General features: G+C 35.4%; 1 protein-coding gene across 3 annotated transcripts in view; it reads left to right on the forward strand.

The window, feature by feature from the left end:
* The window catches only part of CEP112 (centrosomal protein 112), a 171,813-nt gene that overhangs the window by 21,739 nt on the left and 128,845 nt on the right, over positions 1-21,229 (forward strand). For all 3 annotated transcript variants that reach the window (XM_055794990.1, XM_027786856.2, XM_027786857.2), the window contains 7 exons: positions 56-103; positions 244-321; positions 12,646-12,732; positions 14,632-14,731; positions 15,944-16,062; positions 18,120-18,263; positions 21,059-21,213. In XM_055794990.1, the coding sequence (XP_055650965.1) occupies positions 56-103; positions 244-321; positions 12,646-12,732; positions 14,632-14,731; positions 15,944-16,062; positions 18,120-18,263; positions 21,059-21,213 (731 nt within the window). The remainder of the gene's footprint in view (positions 1-55; positions 104-243; positions 322-12,645; positions 12,733-14,631; positions 14,732-15,943; positions 16,063-18,119; positions 18,264-21,058; positions 21,214-21,229) is intronic.

Consider the following 21,229-nt stretch of genomic DNA (forward strand, 5'->3'; position numbering starts at 1 on the left):
AAGAAAAAATAAGGCATAACTGACCTGATTACTTTCTCTCTAACTTGTTTTTCAGTTAGAAAATCCAAGATACTTGCGAGAAAAACCGATGCCAATGTCTTTGGTAGGTGTTTATATTCCCTTGATATTTTATAAGAGTGAGAAAACATGCCTAATAATTTTCATTTCTGGTTGGGATTGATTTTACTTGGAGTTACTGTTTTGAACTTAATCAGTTGTTTTCAACTTGTTCTCATTCAATAGATGACACCCAAATTTGGCCTAGGAAAAAGTAGCACTTTCCGTGATGAACAGACACTATTTCGAATGCATGAAAAAGAGGTAAGATTCTTTTTGGTCTTTTTAGAAAAAGAAAATTACACCCAAATTAGTATTAGGGCATTTTCTTTGGAAATTAAGTATTCACAAAGCGGTTTGTTATAGCAGAAAATCTCATGTGAGAGAATTTTTGCTGAAGTGACAGGGCTTTTCATTAAATACCTAATGTATTTCCCAATTAGGGAATAAGACAGCCTTTCTGAACACATTTACTGTTCCTTTAAAGGAAATTTTAGTGTAGAAGAGTTTGAATTCTGGGAATTTTCCCAACTACCTTTAAACAGAAGCAATGAAACCCTTGATTTAGTGAGGATTTTTGTTTGCTTTCTATATACCATTAAAAATCTGCAGATCTAGACCTTGTTTCTATTAAGACCTATGTTATTTCTACATTTGCCTCATTTAGCTCCATTTCGTTTTTATTCATATAGGGTTTTGTATTATTTCTTTTGAGTGTTGTTAATTGGTGAGATTACTGCCAAAGCGTGCCTAATCTGATTCTCTTATACTGTGTAATTTTGTTTTGAACAGGTACAAAAGTAAAGTTTTGTGGTCATTTTCACCTTTGCCACAGCTTAAGGAAGTTGTATGCCTATGATACTTTTGTCGTAAACTACTCAGTTTCTCTAAAACATCAGTCATGAGATACAACTCAAATGCGCTATGTTTAGCACATAGATATTTCAGATTATTCTGAAACCATGTGAGCATTACTTTTGTGTGTGTGTGTGTGTACAATCAGTTAATCAATACTCTGGTAGACCAAGCTTCAGGAAAGGAAATTCAGTTATGTATTAGGAAAATGAATCAACCCCCCCACCAACCACCAAACAAAAAAACAAATCAAAGCAAAAAAGCCCCAACAAACCAAATCCCACCCCTTCTCTCTTTGCCCTTCAAATTTCTGTTTTCATCCGTAAGCTCTTGGAAAATCGAGGCATATGTAAACGGTTCCCAAGCTATGGACATGGACTTCGACCTACACAGGGCTCCAAATACGTACGAGTGGGAAAGGAGGGGGCATCACCTACAAGCCATGAAACTGTCTCTCCTTTTACTTGGGTGGTTGTAAGAACAGTTATGAATTAGAACTGTCCTGAAGTTATTTTCAAGACACTTCAGAAGAAGTCTTTAACTGAGATACAGGGGAGGGTAAATTGTTCTGCAGATACTTCCATTGTCAATGAAGTAATGTATATGACAGTCTGCTTTATGTTGCTAGCTGGCGGCCTGGTTTGGTGTTTAAACAAGCAGCCTGATACGGCAGTTGCACAATACATGTGCCTTTCACTCTCTCTGCTCTGCTCTAATATTGACTGTTCTTTTGTATTGACAATATTCAAACCACCATTGCCTCAGGATGATGCAAGGTTTCATAAGATGTGAAAATAGACCAAAAAATAAATAAATTGAAAGCACAATGTTGTCATTTAAATAATATTTTCAAATTAAATAAACAGGAATGCATGCCAAGTAGCCACAGAAACTACTCAACGAATACTTTGCTAGTTCAGTGGAAAATCCTCTAAACCACATAGTAAAAATCCAGTACTCTTTGCTAATGGTACTCAACTGTGGGCTGGTTTAAACTGGAAAGGTTATAGACAGTATTTCACAATCACCATGTGTGTGCTATTAAGTAGAGAACTTAAATGTGTTTTCATCTTATTCTGTTTGTGAAGCTCAATTAAGAGTAAAGCCTTTTCATTTATAGAATGTAAATGTATTAGCAGAAAAATAGTGCTGTACAAAAGAGTTTTGGTAAACCCTTAACTGTTTTCAACCGCTTTGTAGTAGAACGGGAGAACATAAAATAGGATAACTGTGGGTTTCTGCTTTTAACCTTTAGACCTTTGTTCATAAACCATTCCTGCACCTGTTTTGATTCTGTAATGCTAAACACATGGCTCTTTTCAATGATAACCACATCACAGATTTATGAAAATGTGAATATCATCAGGCATTGGTTTTTAGTCGGATTTTCCCTGAATACTTCTGACATGGATTAAACCGTTTGGGAAACTGTCATTACTGAAATATAAGTTCAGACCAGGAAGATGCAACAAAACAGGGATGTATCAGTTTTCAGCAGTACAGCAAAACAGAACAGATGGCATGACTGGCTTATCTTGATAAATAGGAAAAAGTGTCCCTTTGAACTTCACCTTTGGTCATCCTGAATGCCACCCAATACTCCATGGAGCATAGGAGGGGGGAAAGAAATAGTTCTTATTTGTGATTTTTCAGAAAAACAGAACCAATGCATTTTCATGGATTGAGTACCAGAAGTAAGATGAAAGAAGTGATTTTTTTTAATGTATTCCCAAATGCTGTCTTTTAAGATGCAGCCTTTTTAAAAAACTATTTAGAACCTTTATCATCTTAATCTTTATTTATGTTTTTCTCCTTTTTTTTGTGAACACTCTCATTTGCTGCGTGACATAAATTTTGTTTATAAAGACTATCAAGCTGTGTATGTAGTTTTACTACACCAGAAGTGTTGGGATCTAGTGATATATTAATGTTAAGATAAAATCAGCATGCTAAAGTGATGATGTTATAGTTAAGTCTTGGTCTGGCTAGAAGTGTTCTGAATTTAAGGTGTTGAAAGCAGCAGATTTACTGTGCTTCTCACTTATCTGGCAAGAGATAGTAACTTGAAATGGAGAGAATTGCATAAGGGCTGTGATTCAGATTTTCCCCAAAAGGGACCATACGTAAAATGTAGAGGAAAGAATGCAGGGGGGGAAAGTAAGTTGTGGAACTTGGGAGGGAGAGTGAATAACATTTGCTGGAAAAGAGGTGGGATTTTAGGGGAAGAAAAAACCCAAATACTTGAACATAAAAATATGTGTCCCGGCAGTTAGGAGGAGAATGGTGATCAGTGAGCATTGCCCTTTTGGATTTGATTTCTTCCTCTTAATTGCTCTCTTCTATAACAAAGTATTTAAATGCATAAATGTTTCATGCATGCCAAATTAAAAGCAATAAATAAAACTAATATGGAGACAGTATCCTAAAAGTAGGACTACTGTAATTAAAGTTAAAATTAATTTTTACCAGTGTTAAAACTAACATTGTGCTTTTAGCTACATCATGGATTTGATATTTTTTTCTCACTGAAAACAGCTATTTTGTTCACATCTTCCAAGAACATTAACAAAATATATCAATATTATTCTCTTCTGTATTGTAATAGAAGAAAAGTGTTTGTGTGCTAATGTGTATGTATGTCTCTAGAGTTTAAATCTGCTTGTTAGATGGATATAGATACATATGTGCATCGAACTAGGAAAGCTGAATATAGCTAAAGGAACATACTTAGGCATGTAATGGGGCTGGTGGTCCTGTTTATGCCTTTTAAACTCCAAGGTATTTACTAATAATGAAAGTGTTTTTGATGGACTTTCTGGAAGCATTTGAGTTCCAAAGGTATCTGTAGGTGGGCCCAAAACTTGACTCTTAAAATAACTGGACCTGTGTGTGTTGGAATTTTTTTTTTTCATCCGATCCCTCTGTTCTTCACTTCCACTTCTCTTCCTTTACTGTTCCCCTTCTTTTGTCATCCTGTTAATCCAGAACTGTTCCTGTCATACTTCTGCTCAGAAATGTCTTGCTGTTTTCCAAGGAGTAAGAATTGTTAAGTTTTTTAATTCTGGTGAATATTCTTGTTAAAATGTAGGAATGTATGTTGACTCCTGTTCACACAGGTGTGTCCCATGGGAAGGGACAAGAAAATGCAAAAAGGCAGATATGACATTATTACTTTCATCTTGATTTTTCACTTTTCCGTAACTTTTTTTCTTATGACAACTTGGTTCTGAAAATACTGGTTTTATTCCCTTAAAAATATTCCAAGCCGTGTGTGTTGTGAACTTGACTATTATCTGGTTCATTTGAATTTTCTCCTTTTATCCACAAATCCGATGTCTAGTTTGAATGTGGTGTCTGATTTATATTGAGAATTCAGTTGTAAACTGATTCTCACCACCGAGTAATTGTTCTGAATAGGAATCTGTTAGTTCATGTTTTAAAAACTCAGCAATCTTGACTTCTGTTAGCATGATTCTTGGCTGATTAATGTCCTGTTCCTAAGAACATATGCAAGTTGTCCATTGTCTTCCGTGTGAGGAAATTGCATCCTGTCTTGCTTTGATAACTCTTCAGAATGTAACGTAATAAACCCCAAACTTTATTTTATTGCTAGACTGGTGTGAGACATACAGTCTGTGTCAGGATGAGACATGTTTTCATAAACTGGCTTGTGATTTATAATTCCCAATACTAATTGGTCTGGTCGTGGAGATAGATATGTACATGTACAGTTATTTTTTTTTGCAATATTTTGTGAACTATGTCTTTAATTATTGCACATATGTGCTAGAGACATTGAGAAAGATCAAAGAGGTAGGTTAGCAATTCAAACTAGTGTTTTAACCAGTTGACTGTCCAGATGGTTGCCAAGCAGCTGGGAATTAATCTTTTGCTGCATGATTAATCTCTACCTCAAAGTGTCTGTCTGTCTCTCAAAAAAAAGAAATTTTTTTGTGTGTGGTTTTTTGGGTTTGTTTGTGGTTTTTTTTAAACCATGTATAGATCCTGGTTTTTAAGGGAGAAAAGGTATTGACTAGGAAAAGTAGGTACTATCCACTGTTATTGCTGCATGTTGCACTTGTGAAATAAAGGTAGGAGTACAGTTTTAATGTCTGTTTCAGGAGATCCTGAAATGAGTGTAAAAAGTTCAGTAGCTGCTGAAATAAAACATATTAAAAAAAGAATAACACGGGGAGAGAAAGTAGGTGTTTTTGACTGTATACAGACTCATTTACTTCACTGGACTTGCACTGTATGTAGTAATACAAAGTTTTCAAGTAGTGTCTACTCTTCTGTTATACTCGGGTTTTACTAACTGCCTTTGAAATCTGTATGATTTCTGCACGTTTGCAAGGTTTATCTGGGTTCAGTTTTCAGTGCTGGCAATTGAAGAGATGTTTTGTTGCGTTTTTGAGCAGTCTTTTGAGAAATTGCATCTAATAAGTTATTACCACATGTAAGCTTTCACAATTTCTAAACATATTTTGAACTTATTTTGGTACTTACTGGTGTCAGTCTCTGCTACTAGTGGCAGACATGTTTGTTATGTACGGAAGTGGGGCACTTGCCACTCCAAATAAAGCTGTTTTGTAATATATTGTGCTGTGGTGCTAATATGCATGCTATGTTTACTAGCTATATAAAATATCCTTTAGAGTGAAAATACCATTTCAAGCTATTGCAGTTGTTGGGATACAAACTGTATGTTATTCTCCCTATTCCCACTACCCCCAACTTGGAAATCTGTGAAAAATACATTGTTGTCTCTTGAAAGAGACTAATGACATTTACATATGAATGAGAACAATTGTCCATTCAATTATTTTTCTGTATACAACAAATGTCTATTAATGTTCTGTGTCATTTGAAAAGTCAGACTTTTTCTTGATGGGGGAAGTCTGGTATGATTTGATTTAGGACAAAGCCTTTCATTTTTAGTGGCTATAAAAATGGGGCAATATCATATTAATTTTTTACTTAAGTGAATATCTAGTTTCACTTCAAAGAGTACTCTGTAAAAATGTTGTAACTGGAAGTAGCAGTTGTAGTGTTTTTAAAGAGCAAAGATACAAAGAAGGTTAGATCTGTGGAGAGAAGTATAAATGTTTGTTAGGTCAAATAATATAGTCCAGATCATAAACATAGACTTTTGTGGAAGGACCTTTGAATCTGGGCAAAATGCCATGTTTATAAAAGGTCTTTTTACATTCTAATTTCTGGCTTGCACGTTTCACTTGTTTGATACTGCTTTTCTTTCAGTCAATCTCTGGTTTGTCTGGACTGTAAGCTCTTTGCAACAGAGACTTTACCAGATATTTATTTCACTTTAGGCATTGCGTTGAATAAAAATATTGATGGTATTCAATGCAGAATTTGGAGCAGTTATTGATTACTGTTTCAAAATGTAGTTAGAAATATTTTTTTTTATTTCTGTGTTACACTCGGAGGGATGAGTACAAAACATCAGGCAAAAAACCCCCGATGTTAATGTGAATTCCAGATGGAAGACCTGCTTTTATTGTGTGTAATGTTCCACTAGGAAAAATATTATTTATGACTTCCTTTAATTTATAGGATGTGTTCTTGAAGTCCAATAGAACCTTGGAAATTTCAATCATGTGAAACCAGCTAGGTGGCAAAATTATACACCGCCATCCCCACCCCACCCTCTCTGGACATTTTTGGGAAATGTCTGCATCCGAAACAGTGAGAAATAATGATCTTTGATACTTAAAAGAATCTCCTTTGCATATCATAAAAATCCTTCATGTCAAAAACTCAAAAGAATAGTTCTTTATTGTATAGACCCCCATTTATGAAGGGGACCAAGCTGAAGCTCAGGGAGATGCAGCAGGTACCCCTTTGGGACCTGCAGCTCCTCTTGAAATCTTAACCTGTGAAGAAAAGCAATCTTCTCAATGATGTATTTTATTTTGTTCTCAACAAGATGTTCATCCTTATACCTTGCTTGCTTGTAAGGAGTTTTGGTAGGTCTGCAAGACTGTCTGTAGAGCTACGTTGCTTTACCTTGGCACAGCTTACATCTTTGGGTTTTAGCCTTCCTGGAATTTAGTGAAGTGTTACACACAAGGTCATCCACATCATGTCTGTCTTGTGCTTTGTTCAAGTCTTGAGACTTTTTCACCTGTTATCCCTCAGGAGGGTTTATTCTAAGTGGTTTAAGTGAACAACACAGGCTTGATGGTCTTAATTCTTCTCGAAAGTAATTTTGCCTCTTACCTGTCTTTTAGACTTCGAGTAAAGCTGGCTAAACTCTCCTGCACCGTGTGCTCCTGGAACAGGCTGCACTTGCAGGGAAATCAAACCTGCTCGTGCTTTTAAGACCTGTGGTCACATTTGATACTTTTGTCATGATACACACATTTCATTGTGCTATAGGCCCAGAACATCAATAAGTCTTCTCTCCTAATGTACTTTGCCTGTTTTAATTGTGAAGATTTTCCAGCTCTTGGAAGTCGTGAGAAGGGAAGATGATCACCACATTCATCCATGTGTGAAAGATGAAGTGTATTTCTGAATGAGTCTTACATGGTTTACCCTTTTTGCTTTCTTTTCATATTATAATGCATTTCTCTCTTCAGTTAAAAACACTTCAGGGGTAGATGCTGATCTTTAGAATTGTTTGAGTAAGTATGTAGAAGCTGCTCATTAAATATGAGATGTGTTGTTAAGTTCTGTATTGCGTGACAGACATCTGAATGCAATGAAGCTGGAAGCGAACAGTGTTTTTTCCACATACTGTGAACTGAGCGCAAGTTTTTCAGCAGTTCAGTTTGAAAATGGAAGATTAGTTCCAATGTGATTCCATTTTATACTTAATGTAGAGACTTCTGTTCTAATAAATTGTTATAAAATATGTTTCCTTTTTTTCATGCCATTGAGTTTATGATATTTTGGTGGTTATTCTGACTCTTAAATTGTTCTGAATGTTAGAAGTATGACTATACCTCAAAACTAATCTTAAAAACTTTTGAGGATACAGTCTAAGATACAGAAATAACACAGTGAAAAAAGATAGCTTGTTAATTATGATGTGAGATAGACTATTCCAGATTATTTTGTCTGAAGTCAGCATGTCTTTATGTATAATAAATCTTGAATGTTTCTCAAGTACAGTATCTCCTGCCTTGGCTTGCCTGTATTGTTTAAAACACTATTGTTTATTGTTTATAAATTAGTGATATTTATTTTTTTTAACCCTGGATGCGAAAGTTGAGTAAACATGATGGGTAGAAAGTTCTACTTGTTTGTTGTTTTTGTGGGGGGTTTGTTTGGGTTTTTTGTTTTGGTTGTTTTTTTAAGAAACCTTTTTCTTTTAAGAAAATATCAAAGCTTTGTATTGTGCACTGATTTCTTTTAGCAGCTGCATAACACCAAGACAAATAAGTTTTGTCATATATTGTAAGATGTACGAGTCATTGTTCTACATTGTTAGTTTGACTTTGAAGTTCTCGTTTATGGTTTACATCCTTCTCCCCCTTCCTCGCTTCCTCCCTCCCTCCCCCGTATATTCATAGACTTGGAAAAAAATCTGGCAAGCAACAAGTACTGTTTTGTCAAATATCCAAAAAAACTCTCTGATGGATGTTAAACCTTCAAGATGCCACCTCTGGCCTAAGGGTGATCCCTGTAATGAAGACAAGTGAATAGGGATCAGTAGTTCAAAGCTATCTCCAATTAATATTGTTAGTCTCCTTATTGATTTACTTTTAAATCAGGTATTTAAATGTTTCTACAAATTTTTTGTAAGTGGTGACAAGATGAATGCTTGTCTTGTCATGAAAACCTGAAGTATCACTCCCCCCCCCCCGCCCCCCAAAGATTTATGACACTTACAGGTTAGATTCTGACAGTTATGATTTAAAGTTTTGTAGCACTTAACCTGTGCTATTAAAATATAGGACAGTGATAGAAGGAAACCTCATTTTCAGGTAACTATTTGCTGGTTTTGGTGGTGTGGTGTTTTTTTTTTGAAATTCGGAAGAAAGTGTGACTAGGCACATAAAAGCAGTTCTGTTGATACCACCCTCCATGGCTTTAAATAACAGGGACAGCACAGATGTTTGACATCAGTATTGTTTACATGGCCTTAGGGTTTAATTGCCTCATACTCTTTGTAAGGAGAATAAACAATGACAGAAATCCAAAGGAATGATGCTCAGGCAACAGCAATGGCTGCGTTTCATACCTAGTTGCAGACTGCTCAACTACAGCTAAAATTGCTAAATTGCTATACTTTTTTTTTTTTTTGTCTGAATGGTCATGTGCCATAAATTTCATGTTTTCTGCTACCTTTTAACTGGTAATAAATTGTATTAAAACTGATGAGCATGAGTGCAGTTAATTGCTTCTAACAAGGTGAATGACTTTATGAAGTTGTTTTCATCTATTTTCTCTAAAACTTATGAAGGTCTTGATACTGTTGTAGCAGATTTTGTTTGTCAATATGTGTTTAATAAATAAAGTAAAGCCGAAGTGCAAAGGGCTCTTCGTAGAAGAGTAGCACATAAGGTTACAAAACAGGAAATAGAGACTAACTTAGCAAATGAGGTTTGACATTTGGTAACTACAGATATGCAGTTGACACAGTTTGGTATGGTTTTAATTTGAAAGATACTCCTTTATTGAAATTAGTACTTAATAATGTGTTTAAACTTTGAAGGGGAAGGGGAGAAGTTTCACTCCCAGTTGTGAAGGGATGAGCCCATTTGCTTCATCCCCAGCCTTAATGATATCACTTTAAAAAATGTGTTTACATGACTCAGTTTTTTTTATCTACTTATGCGGTGAGATTGGAAGTCTGCCTTACACAAAGGGTCGGTCAAAAAGCAGATTTATAAATGAAACCAGTGCTCCAAGCTTTGCAGTAGGACTTTGGTTGTCCTCGTGCTTTCTGGCTTTTCCAGCAGTTTCTCACAGAAGAAATTCTAAGTGTAAGATTTTTAAACCAATATGTCTTTATTTTTACAGCAAATGCTCAAGTTAACACTTCCAGAAGTTGTGATGAAAGATACCTGTGTGTCTTGGAACTGTGTACCATTATAAAATTAAAATGCTGTTGGAGATTTTTTGTTTTATTGTATTTTTTACCAGTTACTCATTATAAATACAGCTTTCTTTGTAAGACTAGCTGAAAACTCCACATGCGCATCAACTATTGAATTTCAAACACTTGAATTCAGGATTTCAGAAAGTTTATAGAAGTTGAGGACCTTGAATGCTTCTCAAGGTATCACCTTTTCAGCCCTCAACTGAGGAGGAATTGGTCTTTGTGATTTTCCAAATAAGAGAGAGTTTTCTTTTTGGTCTTAGTTTTAATATTCAAAGTCATCTATTTTGTTGTTAGTGTTTGCTGTCATTAAGAGCTGTCTTTTGTGTCTTGGACATGTTTTTCACATTTGTTGTTGTGTTGCAGCTAGCTCTCCTTTTTGGAAATTAGTCTAAATTCTGTGAAATTGTGACACCTGTTCTACTGGAAGTAATGCAATGCATTCATGAACTAGAATTGATGAAAACTGGTGCAAATGCAAGAATGGTGTTAAGTGGGAGATTAATGACGAGAAGTGGGAGCCAACTTTCAAGTACAGGGATTTCCACTGTCAACCTGTGGGAAAACAGCCACGTGCCAGAGAACAATCACTCTCACTAGAAAATATATGTCTGTATTTAATGCAAGACAAATTTTAGATTTTGATTTATTTTTACGTTCTTTCAACGTACAGATTAATGACATGTAGACCAGATCTCAGCTGATGCAAACTGCCAAGGATTAATTTACATCAGCTGAGACATTCTCACTTTATTAATGAGTTTTAAATGCAATATGTTTGTGTGGATCAAATGGCTATGTGATTGCAATAGCTATACATCAGTAATTCATAAGTTTTAATGTAATTCCAGTCGATTGGAGTCTCTTTCATGTTTAGTTTCTGGTATTTGTGTTTTGACAAACCCTTCATATTTATTTATGGAATGCTCACACACTGTCTATCTGGAAGTGGATTACTGCGCACTTTTTTTTTTTTAAATCAACACATTTATCACCTGGTACTAAGATTTCATTCTGTAACGTCACTTTGTTGGAAGGATTTATGTGTGGTTTTTCTTTTTTTTTAATATATACTATGTGTATATTTCATGAGTAGAACGTGCTTTTGTATCATGAGGCTTATTTTTGGATGGTAGACGGCTGACAGCTGAGAACACTATTTATTTTCTTTGGATTCATTGTAAGTCTTAACTTTTTTTTTCCCTGGTAATTTGCATAAGTCTACCTATTTAGGCTATTGGGAAATAGCCTGTTGTATGTGGTGTAATAAGCAGGTGGGTACTTTGGATATCAGCGATCTGGAAACTGGAAGAATTTGCTGCTGCTTTTTTCAGTTCTTGGGGAGTCTTCCGTATTTACTGCACAGCATTTTGCATTTTCGAGTTGATTTGGATTTTTGTAGCTCACATTTTCAAGTCACAGTAAACAAATATGTAACACAAAGTAATCACATAAAAGAAATCAATGATTTGCATGTGTTTATTGTTTGTGTATGTTAGATAAAGAATCATGCTTGAATGACTGCTTTAGGTAAGTCAAAGGAATTAAAGGCAGAATGAATGGTGCTTGTTGGCTGCTTTAGAATGTGTTGGTATTTGAGGGAATTAAAAGGCAGCTTCTTACTGAGCTAAACAGAACGGGAGAACTGGAGGTAGCTGGATGGTGATGGGAGGCCAGTGTCCAGCTCCAAGGGGACTCACCTCAGCACTGTGAGCTCTTAGAAAAAAAATTTCTGTTGACAGCAGACCACAAGTCATCTTCTGGTGAGGTCTTGGTGGTCCCACGTCAGTGATTCTGGTCTGCCCTTTATAGGGTGAAGGGGGTCATGGGGCTGCTTGGCTGTGCGCTTTGGCTCTGAGCAGCAGGAGCATCATGTGTGGATGTGGAATAGCCTGAGCCTGAACTCGAGGTGTCACTTCTGTCATTTACAAGACTGAGAAACACGAAATACCTATCGCATTTGCAGAGTCCTGAGGACAGTCTCCAATGGCGTAGTGAAAATATGCAAGGGATGTAAAGATACTTTAAAGGTGAAAATGTAGACTCTAAATAAGAATTGGCAATGTGTGAGCGTGTCACAGGGGTTCAAGTATGCTACTTGGAACAAACAAAAGCAGAAGTAGGAAATGTATTTTAGCAATCCAATTCAGCAGTATATCCTTAATCCCATTATAAGTAACCTTTCAAAGGAAATGTGTTTATAATGTGAACTCTATGAATAATAGAAAACAAACAAAAATAAACATGCATCTGGGCTAACGGACATTCTTTGTATAAATGTAACACCTGCCTAAAGAATAAAAACAAGTTTACCATACTTGGTATATTAACAGAAATGTTAAAAGTTTTGTTCTTAAGTGTTTATTTAAATAAAGGATGATAGCTTTTCCTGGGCAATAGCAGTTGTTTTTATTGCCAACTAAAACATCTTAAAAATTCATTTTTTAAATAAGTAGGTTTAGATCTTTTGTGTTTTATCAAATAAATATGAAAATACTGGGAAACTGAATATAGATTTTTTCATAGCAGTTATTTGTTAGTGACTTCCCATTGCCTTCTTAAAGACATACATGAATAATTCAAAAGTTTTATGCAAAGGTCATTAGTGCAATGTATTCTTTATTTTAAATAAATTATCTGTCTTCTCTATTTTTCTTTTAAAGCTGGACATAAAAATGAAAATAGCGGAAGGTAAATTTCATGAAGAAAAACTTAAATTACAGCAGAAGCATGATACTGATATTCAAAAGGTAAGAAGTGTTTGTATTTTTTCCCCGAAAACAGTATAATTAAACAAAATAGAGAATCTGATTATAATAATTAGCAGTTTTACTTTAGCTTCTTCACCATTGCAATTAATGTTCCTTTAAAGTAAGATTGTAGATAACAGTTTGCATAAGCTGATAAGAATGCAGAATATTCTACGATAACACAAACTTAGGAAGGGAAAAATGCTTGCAGAAAGCATGTGAAAATACAAGGTGATTTGGTTGTTTGAACAAGACAACCTATCTTACCAGCCTAACAGCTTCTGTAGCTTCATATGCTGATGAAATCATAAACCTGCGATTTTTTGTTTAGAGAGAAAGCACTTGTATTATAGAAAAGTGTGAACAAAACCACTTAATTATTTTTTTACGGACAAAATACAAAGAGTAACAGTAGGAAAATCCACAAGTATATCACATGTGTTCCTGCTAATACCGTAATAGTGCTTGTTCTCATGTCTCCATTTTGACACTATCTTAAAGTGTGGCCTGGTCAATAAACAGTTTGTTATTTATGTTATTGCATTGTTAAAGCTATATTGGCTTTTAACTCTTCACAGCAATAAAATGACACCAGATATACTTCCTTTGGATTAAGTTGGATTTGTCTTTATTGTGTTGCGTAACACCACTCTTGGGGAGATTACAGAAAGACTATCAAAGGGCATACTGTTACTTTTAATACCATGTTTTAAACATGTGGGGTAAAGTTCTGCGAGGTCTTAAGTGCCTTCTGAGTCCCTCCTATCCCGGGAATGTAATGTGAGTTAAATGCTCAGCATCAGGATCACGACAACTTATCCTACTGTAAGCTTTGTGTTACTGAGTACCTCTGTTTTGTTTCTTAAGACTGAGTCACAGCCTTGGAGGAAGTCAGTTGACACAACACTATGACACATCAAAGCCTCCTGAAAGGATGTTAATATTTGGTCAGGTGCATATTTGGCTCATCTGTTCCAAAGTCTGTAAGCAGAACTAGCTAGCAAAGCTGAGAGTCTAAAGGAAACAGCTTTGTGAGAATAAGAAATAGTTTAAATGCTTTCTCATCCCTTGAGTTGTCATCCTTTTCTAACTGATGTTAGAATTCAGTCTTTTGAAGTTGTTTAATAACGTTGGATATTTTAGAAAAGGTTAAATAGTGTCATATTAATCTTTAAAGACACAAAACATTTAATGCAGATGGAGTAATATTGTTTTAAGATGAAAGCTGCTGTTTGATGAGAGATTTGGGGCACTGCTATAAAATGTGTGTGACTTTAATGTTTATCTTACATGCAAAGTTTGAATTAAAATACTGTCTCAAAGTGTGCAAACATTGGAGCATTTTTTTCCCCCCAAATCAGCGTGTACAGAAATAAGAATGTAGTTGCACCTCAGATACTTGCTCTATTCCAACCCATTGTTTCTTGGAGTACATGCAAAGGATTGCAGCTGGTGAAGTACAGAAGAGTGCAATTCACCACTTATTTAAGTATTTCTAAAACCTGATGAGAATTTTAGATGCTTTTAAATAGTATCAGGCAACATAAATATGAAAAGAGAAACAAATCCTTTCTATTTGCAGTAGTAGCACTGTGAAACTTCCAAACTCAACATAAGCAACATTGGATTTGCCCAAGTTTAAAAGAAAATAAAAAGACCATCCTAAAACGTGAAATTCCTTTTTAATCTACTACCTATATTTATCTAAATCTACCCTTTGTTTATGCCTTGGAAGTCTTAGTTGTGAAAATTACTTAGATTTAATCACTTAGTCCTGCACAACCTAAGTGCTTCTTGAAGGCTGCTCCTTTGACCGAGGTCATCGTATATTATTTTGTGCTCTGGTTGTAGTTTTCGGTTTTCGGACTTTTGTTGAAGAATTGTGAATTTTTCCTACAGATTTTGGATAGAAAGAATGATGAAATAGAGGCATTGAAGTCCCTCTACAAAAACAAACAAAACGAAGCTGAAGAGACGATCAGAAAACTGGAGAAAAAAGGTGATTTTTATCTTCATGACTGTTGTTTTTTGTGTGGTGGGATTGTACTGTACCCTTCTTGTGGCTGTGGGCTTAAAAGTTCCTTCTAGGTGCACATGTCCCTTCCCTCTTCATTTGCCAGTCTTGACCTAATATTTTCCTTTAGATTTTGAGAGGCTCGTCTGGTTGTCTTTGCTGTCCAGTTTCCAAACCGATTTTTCCAAGAGGCAGTATGATCTTGTTACATCTAATACTTGCAGGTTTTATGAGTATCACCAAAAAAAGTTTCTTTGATGGTACCGAAGTATTTTGACCACTTATTTCAAAATTTTTGGAATCTCTGGCTTAAGGTTGATTTATTTATATGTTCATTACATTTTAATCAAACCACAATGTTTTATTTATTTAGGACTATTGCGGCAAGAGATTTAAAATGTGAGTTGTAGTCTTGAATATGCCATAAGTATGAAACTTGGCCTGAGTGTGGCTTGTCAGCAGTTTTTGAATGTTAGTTTCTTTTAGAATTCCTTGGAGTCCATTTACACTATGGACTAAACCACAACGTAAAATAATACACAAGTTTGGCAATCTTTGTTCGAAAAGGGAAAGTCCCATGTACATTGGTTCCTGCTCCTTGGCAAAGTATAAAGTGTCCAGCAAGGGATCTGGTGCTTCTCTTGGTGGCCTGGTGGTCACTGTCCTCTGTCACGGGTTGTGTTTGAGTCACCTATGCTCATGCCAGCTAGTGAAAATCATCAGTCACTCCTGAAAAGTGAGTAGGTACCTGCTTTATTTTCCAGAAAAATTGTTAGACTGTGAATTCCTGATGCAATCACTTGCAATTTAAGTTGGGGAACTTAATTTCCTTGTATATCTTGGGTATTCAACCTTTACAAGAACTCTTTCTCTTAAGGATGCACATAAAATCAGGTGAAAAATACCTGTTTTCTTTAGGTCATACAGAATTTTGTTGATGTATATTTACTGCTTCAGTCAGGAGAAGTCACTATGAAATATTTTGTAAATAAAGTAGAGAACACCTTGTAATATTTTAGTGACAGAATCTTAAGCACTAAATTTTACAGAAGCACATGCATTAAGTACTTTTAAGAGCCAAAAATCCACCAGAAAGTCAGGTCAATTGGAAAACTGATGTAATCTGCATCTGTTGACAACACTGAAAAATCCCCAAGGTATCTCTTGAATGGTTGTTTATTTTCCCATTTTTGACAGTGCAGACCCTTGTTCGTGAATCACAAGTCGTCAGAGAAGCAAAAGAGAAGCAGATTATGGAGCTGAAGAAGATGTGTGAGCAAAGCAGTGATTCTTTGAAAAATGAGTGGGAGAAAAGGGTAATGAATAATACTTGCTTTCTTTCAAAGACTCCTACATTGTATATGTGGGGTAATACATTCTGTCACTTAGACAAAATTAATATAAGGAATGTGTTACTTCTAGCAATATTTTCTGATGCTGATTTATTTTTTTTCGGGAGTAATCTTGCAAGACTTCTTTTGCTGATGCTTGTACCCCCACCCCTGGCCAGCTCGTCACTGTTCCTGGGGTTCATCTGCCCCTCTTGGCAACTCTGGGTGCATTAGGGAAATGTTTATTTCTGGTTGACCTGACGTGGAATTTTAATCTCTGTAAACCTGCTGCTACCTGCTGCCACAGTGATGCCTTTGAACTATGATTTTTGCATTGGGTCATGAATTCTTCAATGTATTTTTATTTATTATTAGACTCAAGACAGCAGCAAAGCAGAAAGAAAAAGCATGTTTATTGAGAGACAGCTTCACCTTTGTCCAGTTATTGTCAGTATTTGTCTTGCTTACGCCTCTCAGGAGAGGGAGGGTCACAAGAAGGGCAAACCCACCTCCCATCACAGATGAAGTATGCTGTTTAATTTTTTTGCAGCCCTGCATCTGGAGGTGATGTTGATTTTAATTCTTGTCTTGTAAGAGATAATTTGTAAATCTTGTCCTTTGTGCTTAAGACCTTGAGGCTTTGGTGTTAGGTGGTTGGTTGGTTTTTGTTTTTTTTTTTTTTTTTAGAGGAGCATTATTTTTATTCAGAGGTCATCCCACTTTTTTCACTTACCTAGCAAGTGCTGTTCCTACACCTGTAATTGTTGTCAGTGATGCCAGTGTGCAAAACAAGAAGGCAAATTAAAATGCTAATATTAATTTTAATTTAATGAAATCGTAGAAGTGGAATTGGAGCATGTGTTATTATGGAAAAACATGGTTTTTTTTCCTTTGAGGTTATTTAAATAGATGTTGCTGACTATAATGCAAATAGTACTGTATTGTGTTGTACAGGAGGAAGAGACATTCCCAGCAATTTTGGTTTTATTTCTATCTTACGCACCTGGAGATTAAATATTTACTTATTTATTTTCCCAAATTATTTTTAAAATGATCTTAAATTCAGTCAATCTTCTGAACACCACACTGTATATATGATACTTATAATTTATTAGCATTCTTTAATTTTGGATGAAGACTTTTATGTTAAGCTACTGCACGCTGTTGAAGTCTGTTAAATAATGGTCCAGATTTACTAACACCACCATAGTTTTGCTTGATAAAAATTCTTTGCTCTGTTGGTAGGCATGGTAACAAATAACTTTCTACTTCTCTACTTGTTGGAGAGAAAAACCCTATATTTGTGCAAATTAACCTGATTTTAGCAATGTGTTTAGAAAGATGCTTTTATATTCTGTATTGCAGCTTTTTCCTTCAGCTGTGAAATAATTGGTTAGAAACTTGAGAAATAATTACTAGCTGTTATACAACTGATACTAGCTGTTATACAACCGATACACTGTACAAGTTTTGTGTGCTAATTTGATGTGACATTATTCTTTACTATTGTATAGATGGAAAATTGCGAGTTGAGGCTGCTTAACTAGAGAGGCCACTGGTTTTCAGAATATAAATCAAGGGTTAGTAATGACACAAATAATCCTTTTGTTAGACAAGTAGATAGTTAAGGCTCTGCAGCTTCTTACAAACTGAGAGGCAGCTAAACTGGCAGTGTAAGTGTCTGGAGAGAGTATTAGTGTTTCTGTGATAGAAATTAATTAATTTTATGCAACAATTATTGGCGTTCAGCGTGAATCTGTAAAGAAATGGAATATCAAAGTGTGTCAAAAATACGTATGTGTTTTAGCATTCTTTATGGATTAAGTTATGCCCTCTACATTTTTAATTTACTTATACCTCTAAATTAATGCTTTGTAGAGTCATAGTAGACCTATTTAGCGAGACAACGATCCCGTTCTTTTATAGAGGACAGAAACGTGGCCTGTGCTTTTTCAGTTATTCTGTTTATATGCTGTAATAATATAATACTTATAAATGCTAGTTTTATGTCATTTATTATTTTGTAATGTTTTATGATGCAGCTTCACAATGCTGTGGCTGAAATGGAAAAGGAGAAGTTTAATATTCAGAAGAAGCACACAGAAGATATACAGGAACTGGTTGAGGACACCAATGCTTGTCTTAGCAAAATGGGGGAAGATTATATGGAACAGATAAAGTCAACTGTAAGTTTTTTGTAAATACATAACGATAACAAGTGTCTCTTGCAATATTCAAATCTCATGCGTTTGTGCAAAAGCATACGTAAATTCAGTTGGGCTGAGAAATGTTTTTGATGGTGCAATGCAGTGGTTGTGTCTTGGGAGAGGACAGTGTCCTGGCAGCCTGTCCAGCCAAGGATTTTTCCACCAGATAAAATTCAAAGTGCAGCCCTTCAGCGAATATTGCACAGACATATATTTGTATTAAGGACTGCTCCTAGCATTTCTCACTGTTTTTCATTCAAGTTAGCAGAACTCTTGTCTCTGTAGGTTTCTAGACTATACAAAAGGTTTTATATAGTACATGTATTTATTTATATTATTTATAATTATTTATTTATAGTATTTATATGTACATTATATAGTACATTTTCGTAGATACATGTGACTTCTTACCCACCTCCTCTTCAGAAGATCAAATGCTTCTGTTAGATTAAAGATCAGATGAAAAGGATTTTAAAAATAATTATTGTATTAATCTCATTTATTGCATTTTTACTAGAATAATTAGAAGCGTATAAGCAGGTGTAATCTGGATTTTGTGCCCACTATATAAATGATGCAAAAAGCTAAAAATTAGCAAGCATCCTCAAGAAAGATGTACTTTTTATCAGGATGAGGTATGAAGAAAATCAAATGAGTGAAAAGACAATGTCAAACAATTTATTCCTTTATTAACGAATGTTGAATTTAAAAATTAGCATTCAGATCATGTCATAGGTAACAGTAAATACAGAGAAAAATGGACACAGTCTGTCAGCAAGATTGAATTTAAGAACCATCAAAACCAGACAGATCTTGCTGAGCAGCTTCTGATTTAATAATTAAACAAGGTAGAGTTCAAGGCATGGCTTAAGATGAAAGACTAGACTGTCACTGGAAATTAGTTTTCTTCTTTTCTCTCTCTTTCTTTCTCTCTTCTGATTTTTGTTGGCTTTTTTTGTTGGCATTTCAGAGTTTCCTTGTTCAGAGTTTCACGTTGTCAAGAATGCCATTGCTGTTAGCAAGTGAAATTAGCTGAACAATTTAACTAATACCATAGAACTGATAAGTAGGGTTTTGTGGATTGAACAATTATTAACTTCCTTGAGGGGTGGAGGGCCAGGGGGGAATTACATATGTGGTGATACGTTAGGTATGTAGGGTTGGGGTTTTTTTTGTTTTTTCCTGTGTTTCTTTTTTTTCTTAAAAAAACCCCAACACACACACCCCAAACCTAAAAACACCCCCCAAAACACCCCCGTTCTGTGCAGCTGGCTTTGCAGTGATGGAAGAGTTTGGTGTACTATGTTCATGAAATATCTTAGGCCAGTTGACAAAGTTCAGGTGACCGTTCTGGCTCTGTGAGCTTCTTGCATTAGTCCAGGCTCATTTAATAATCCTGTGACAGTTGGGGCGCTGACTTATGATGGCAGATGTTTTGAGTTTTTATTTTACTTTAACGGAGGGTGAAAATACTGTTCCACTTCCCTCATCTTGGGAGCTTTGTTCATCCAAAAATAACTATGATACATACATCCTGGAAGGACAGCTGTGTTTTATTTTTTGACTCCAGCCTCCTGAGGAGTTCTGTCATTTCCATGCATATTAACATAAACTTAGGGAAGAATGGGAAGTAGTAGAGTAGTCGCATGCTACCTGCTTGTTCTCATTCTGCTCATTTTCAGAATTGTTTATGTTAGGAGATGAAGTTCTAGGAAAAAGATACAACTTTTGATAGCTGTTTGTAACTTGTTGAAAGGAAATCACTGTAACTAAAAAAATTATATGGGGAAGTGCGTTAAGGAAACGTATACCAGCAGAAACCTGAGGAATGTGCTCTGAGTCCTGATACGGGTTTGCTATATTCCTGTGCACAGCACTTTCCCTTTCTGTGTGTCTCCATTTTCCAGTAATTAATTACCTTAGAAGGTTATTGGTGAATTATTTAGTTAATATTTGCTAATTGATTTGAAACACAACTAGACAGCATTTACACTGTTACTGTAGCATTTGTGTAATAACATTCTTCTTACACCCTCCAAATCCATAGCAGTCATTACTGTGCCTTACTGTTTACATGCTTGGATGTCGTTTTGCCAAAGTGTGCACATAAAAGGCAATTGTGTAGAATCTATAATTCTTTAGCAACCCAAGTTCATTGGTCTTTGTTTTAGATTAGGAATTTGATAAATATTTTTGTGTCTGTAAACACTGATGGTTGTAAAAGTACTCAGAAGAGTGTTTTAGCATGGAAGAGCTACGGACTTCACTGGAGGCTATACAGTTTAATGTTTTCTGGCTGACTTTTATGGCTGCTCATGACCATAATGATCAGTAGAACCTTTATATATATGAAGTTTTTTCCTCAAATACTCTCTCACCTGCAGGTTGTATATATTGCTAGTGATAACATGTTTCTTGGTTAATGGAAGTTTTAAAAATGCTTCACTTGTATTAACATCCCTTACAGTTTTCCATAGAAATCTTTTCTCTCCCATTTTAAAAGTTTCATAATTCAGAAATTTGTTGCATATATTTTTTTGCTTAAGGGAGAAGACATGTTACTTTGGGGATGTGGAAATAGGCATCCATATTTTTAAGATTCTATTTTTTTTATACAACATAGAAGTTACTGTCATGATTGATGACAGCTTTGCTATGGTAACTGTTGTGGTTCTGGGCCACCAAAGAATCTTGGTGCTCTGGGCTACTGAATAACAACAGGGGTATACCCTAGTTTATTCTGGTGTTTTCTCAATGATGACCTATACTTTTAGAACCAGACAGTCAAAAAACTAGAGGCTCGTGTCCAGCAGTTGACTGTTGAAGCTGAAAATAGTAATTTACAGCGTGAAAAATTATCTCAAGAAAAAACTGATGCAGAACAACGTTACCAGGCAGTACGCTCGGAACTTCAAGAAATGAAAGCAAGGTAATTAAATAGCGGT

This window comes from Falco peregrinus, chromosome 2 (assembly GCF_023634155.1).
Source record: "Falco peregrinus isolate bFalPer1 chromosome 2, bFalPer1.pri, whole genome shotgun sequence".
In the NCBI taxonomy this organism is placed as follows: Eukaryota; Metazoa; Chordata; class Aves; order Falconiformes; family Falconidae; genus Falco; species Falco peregrinus.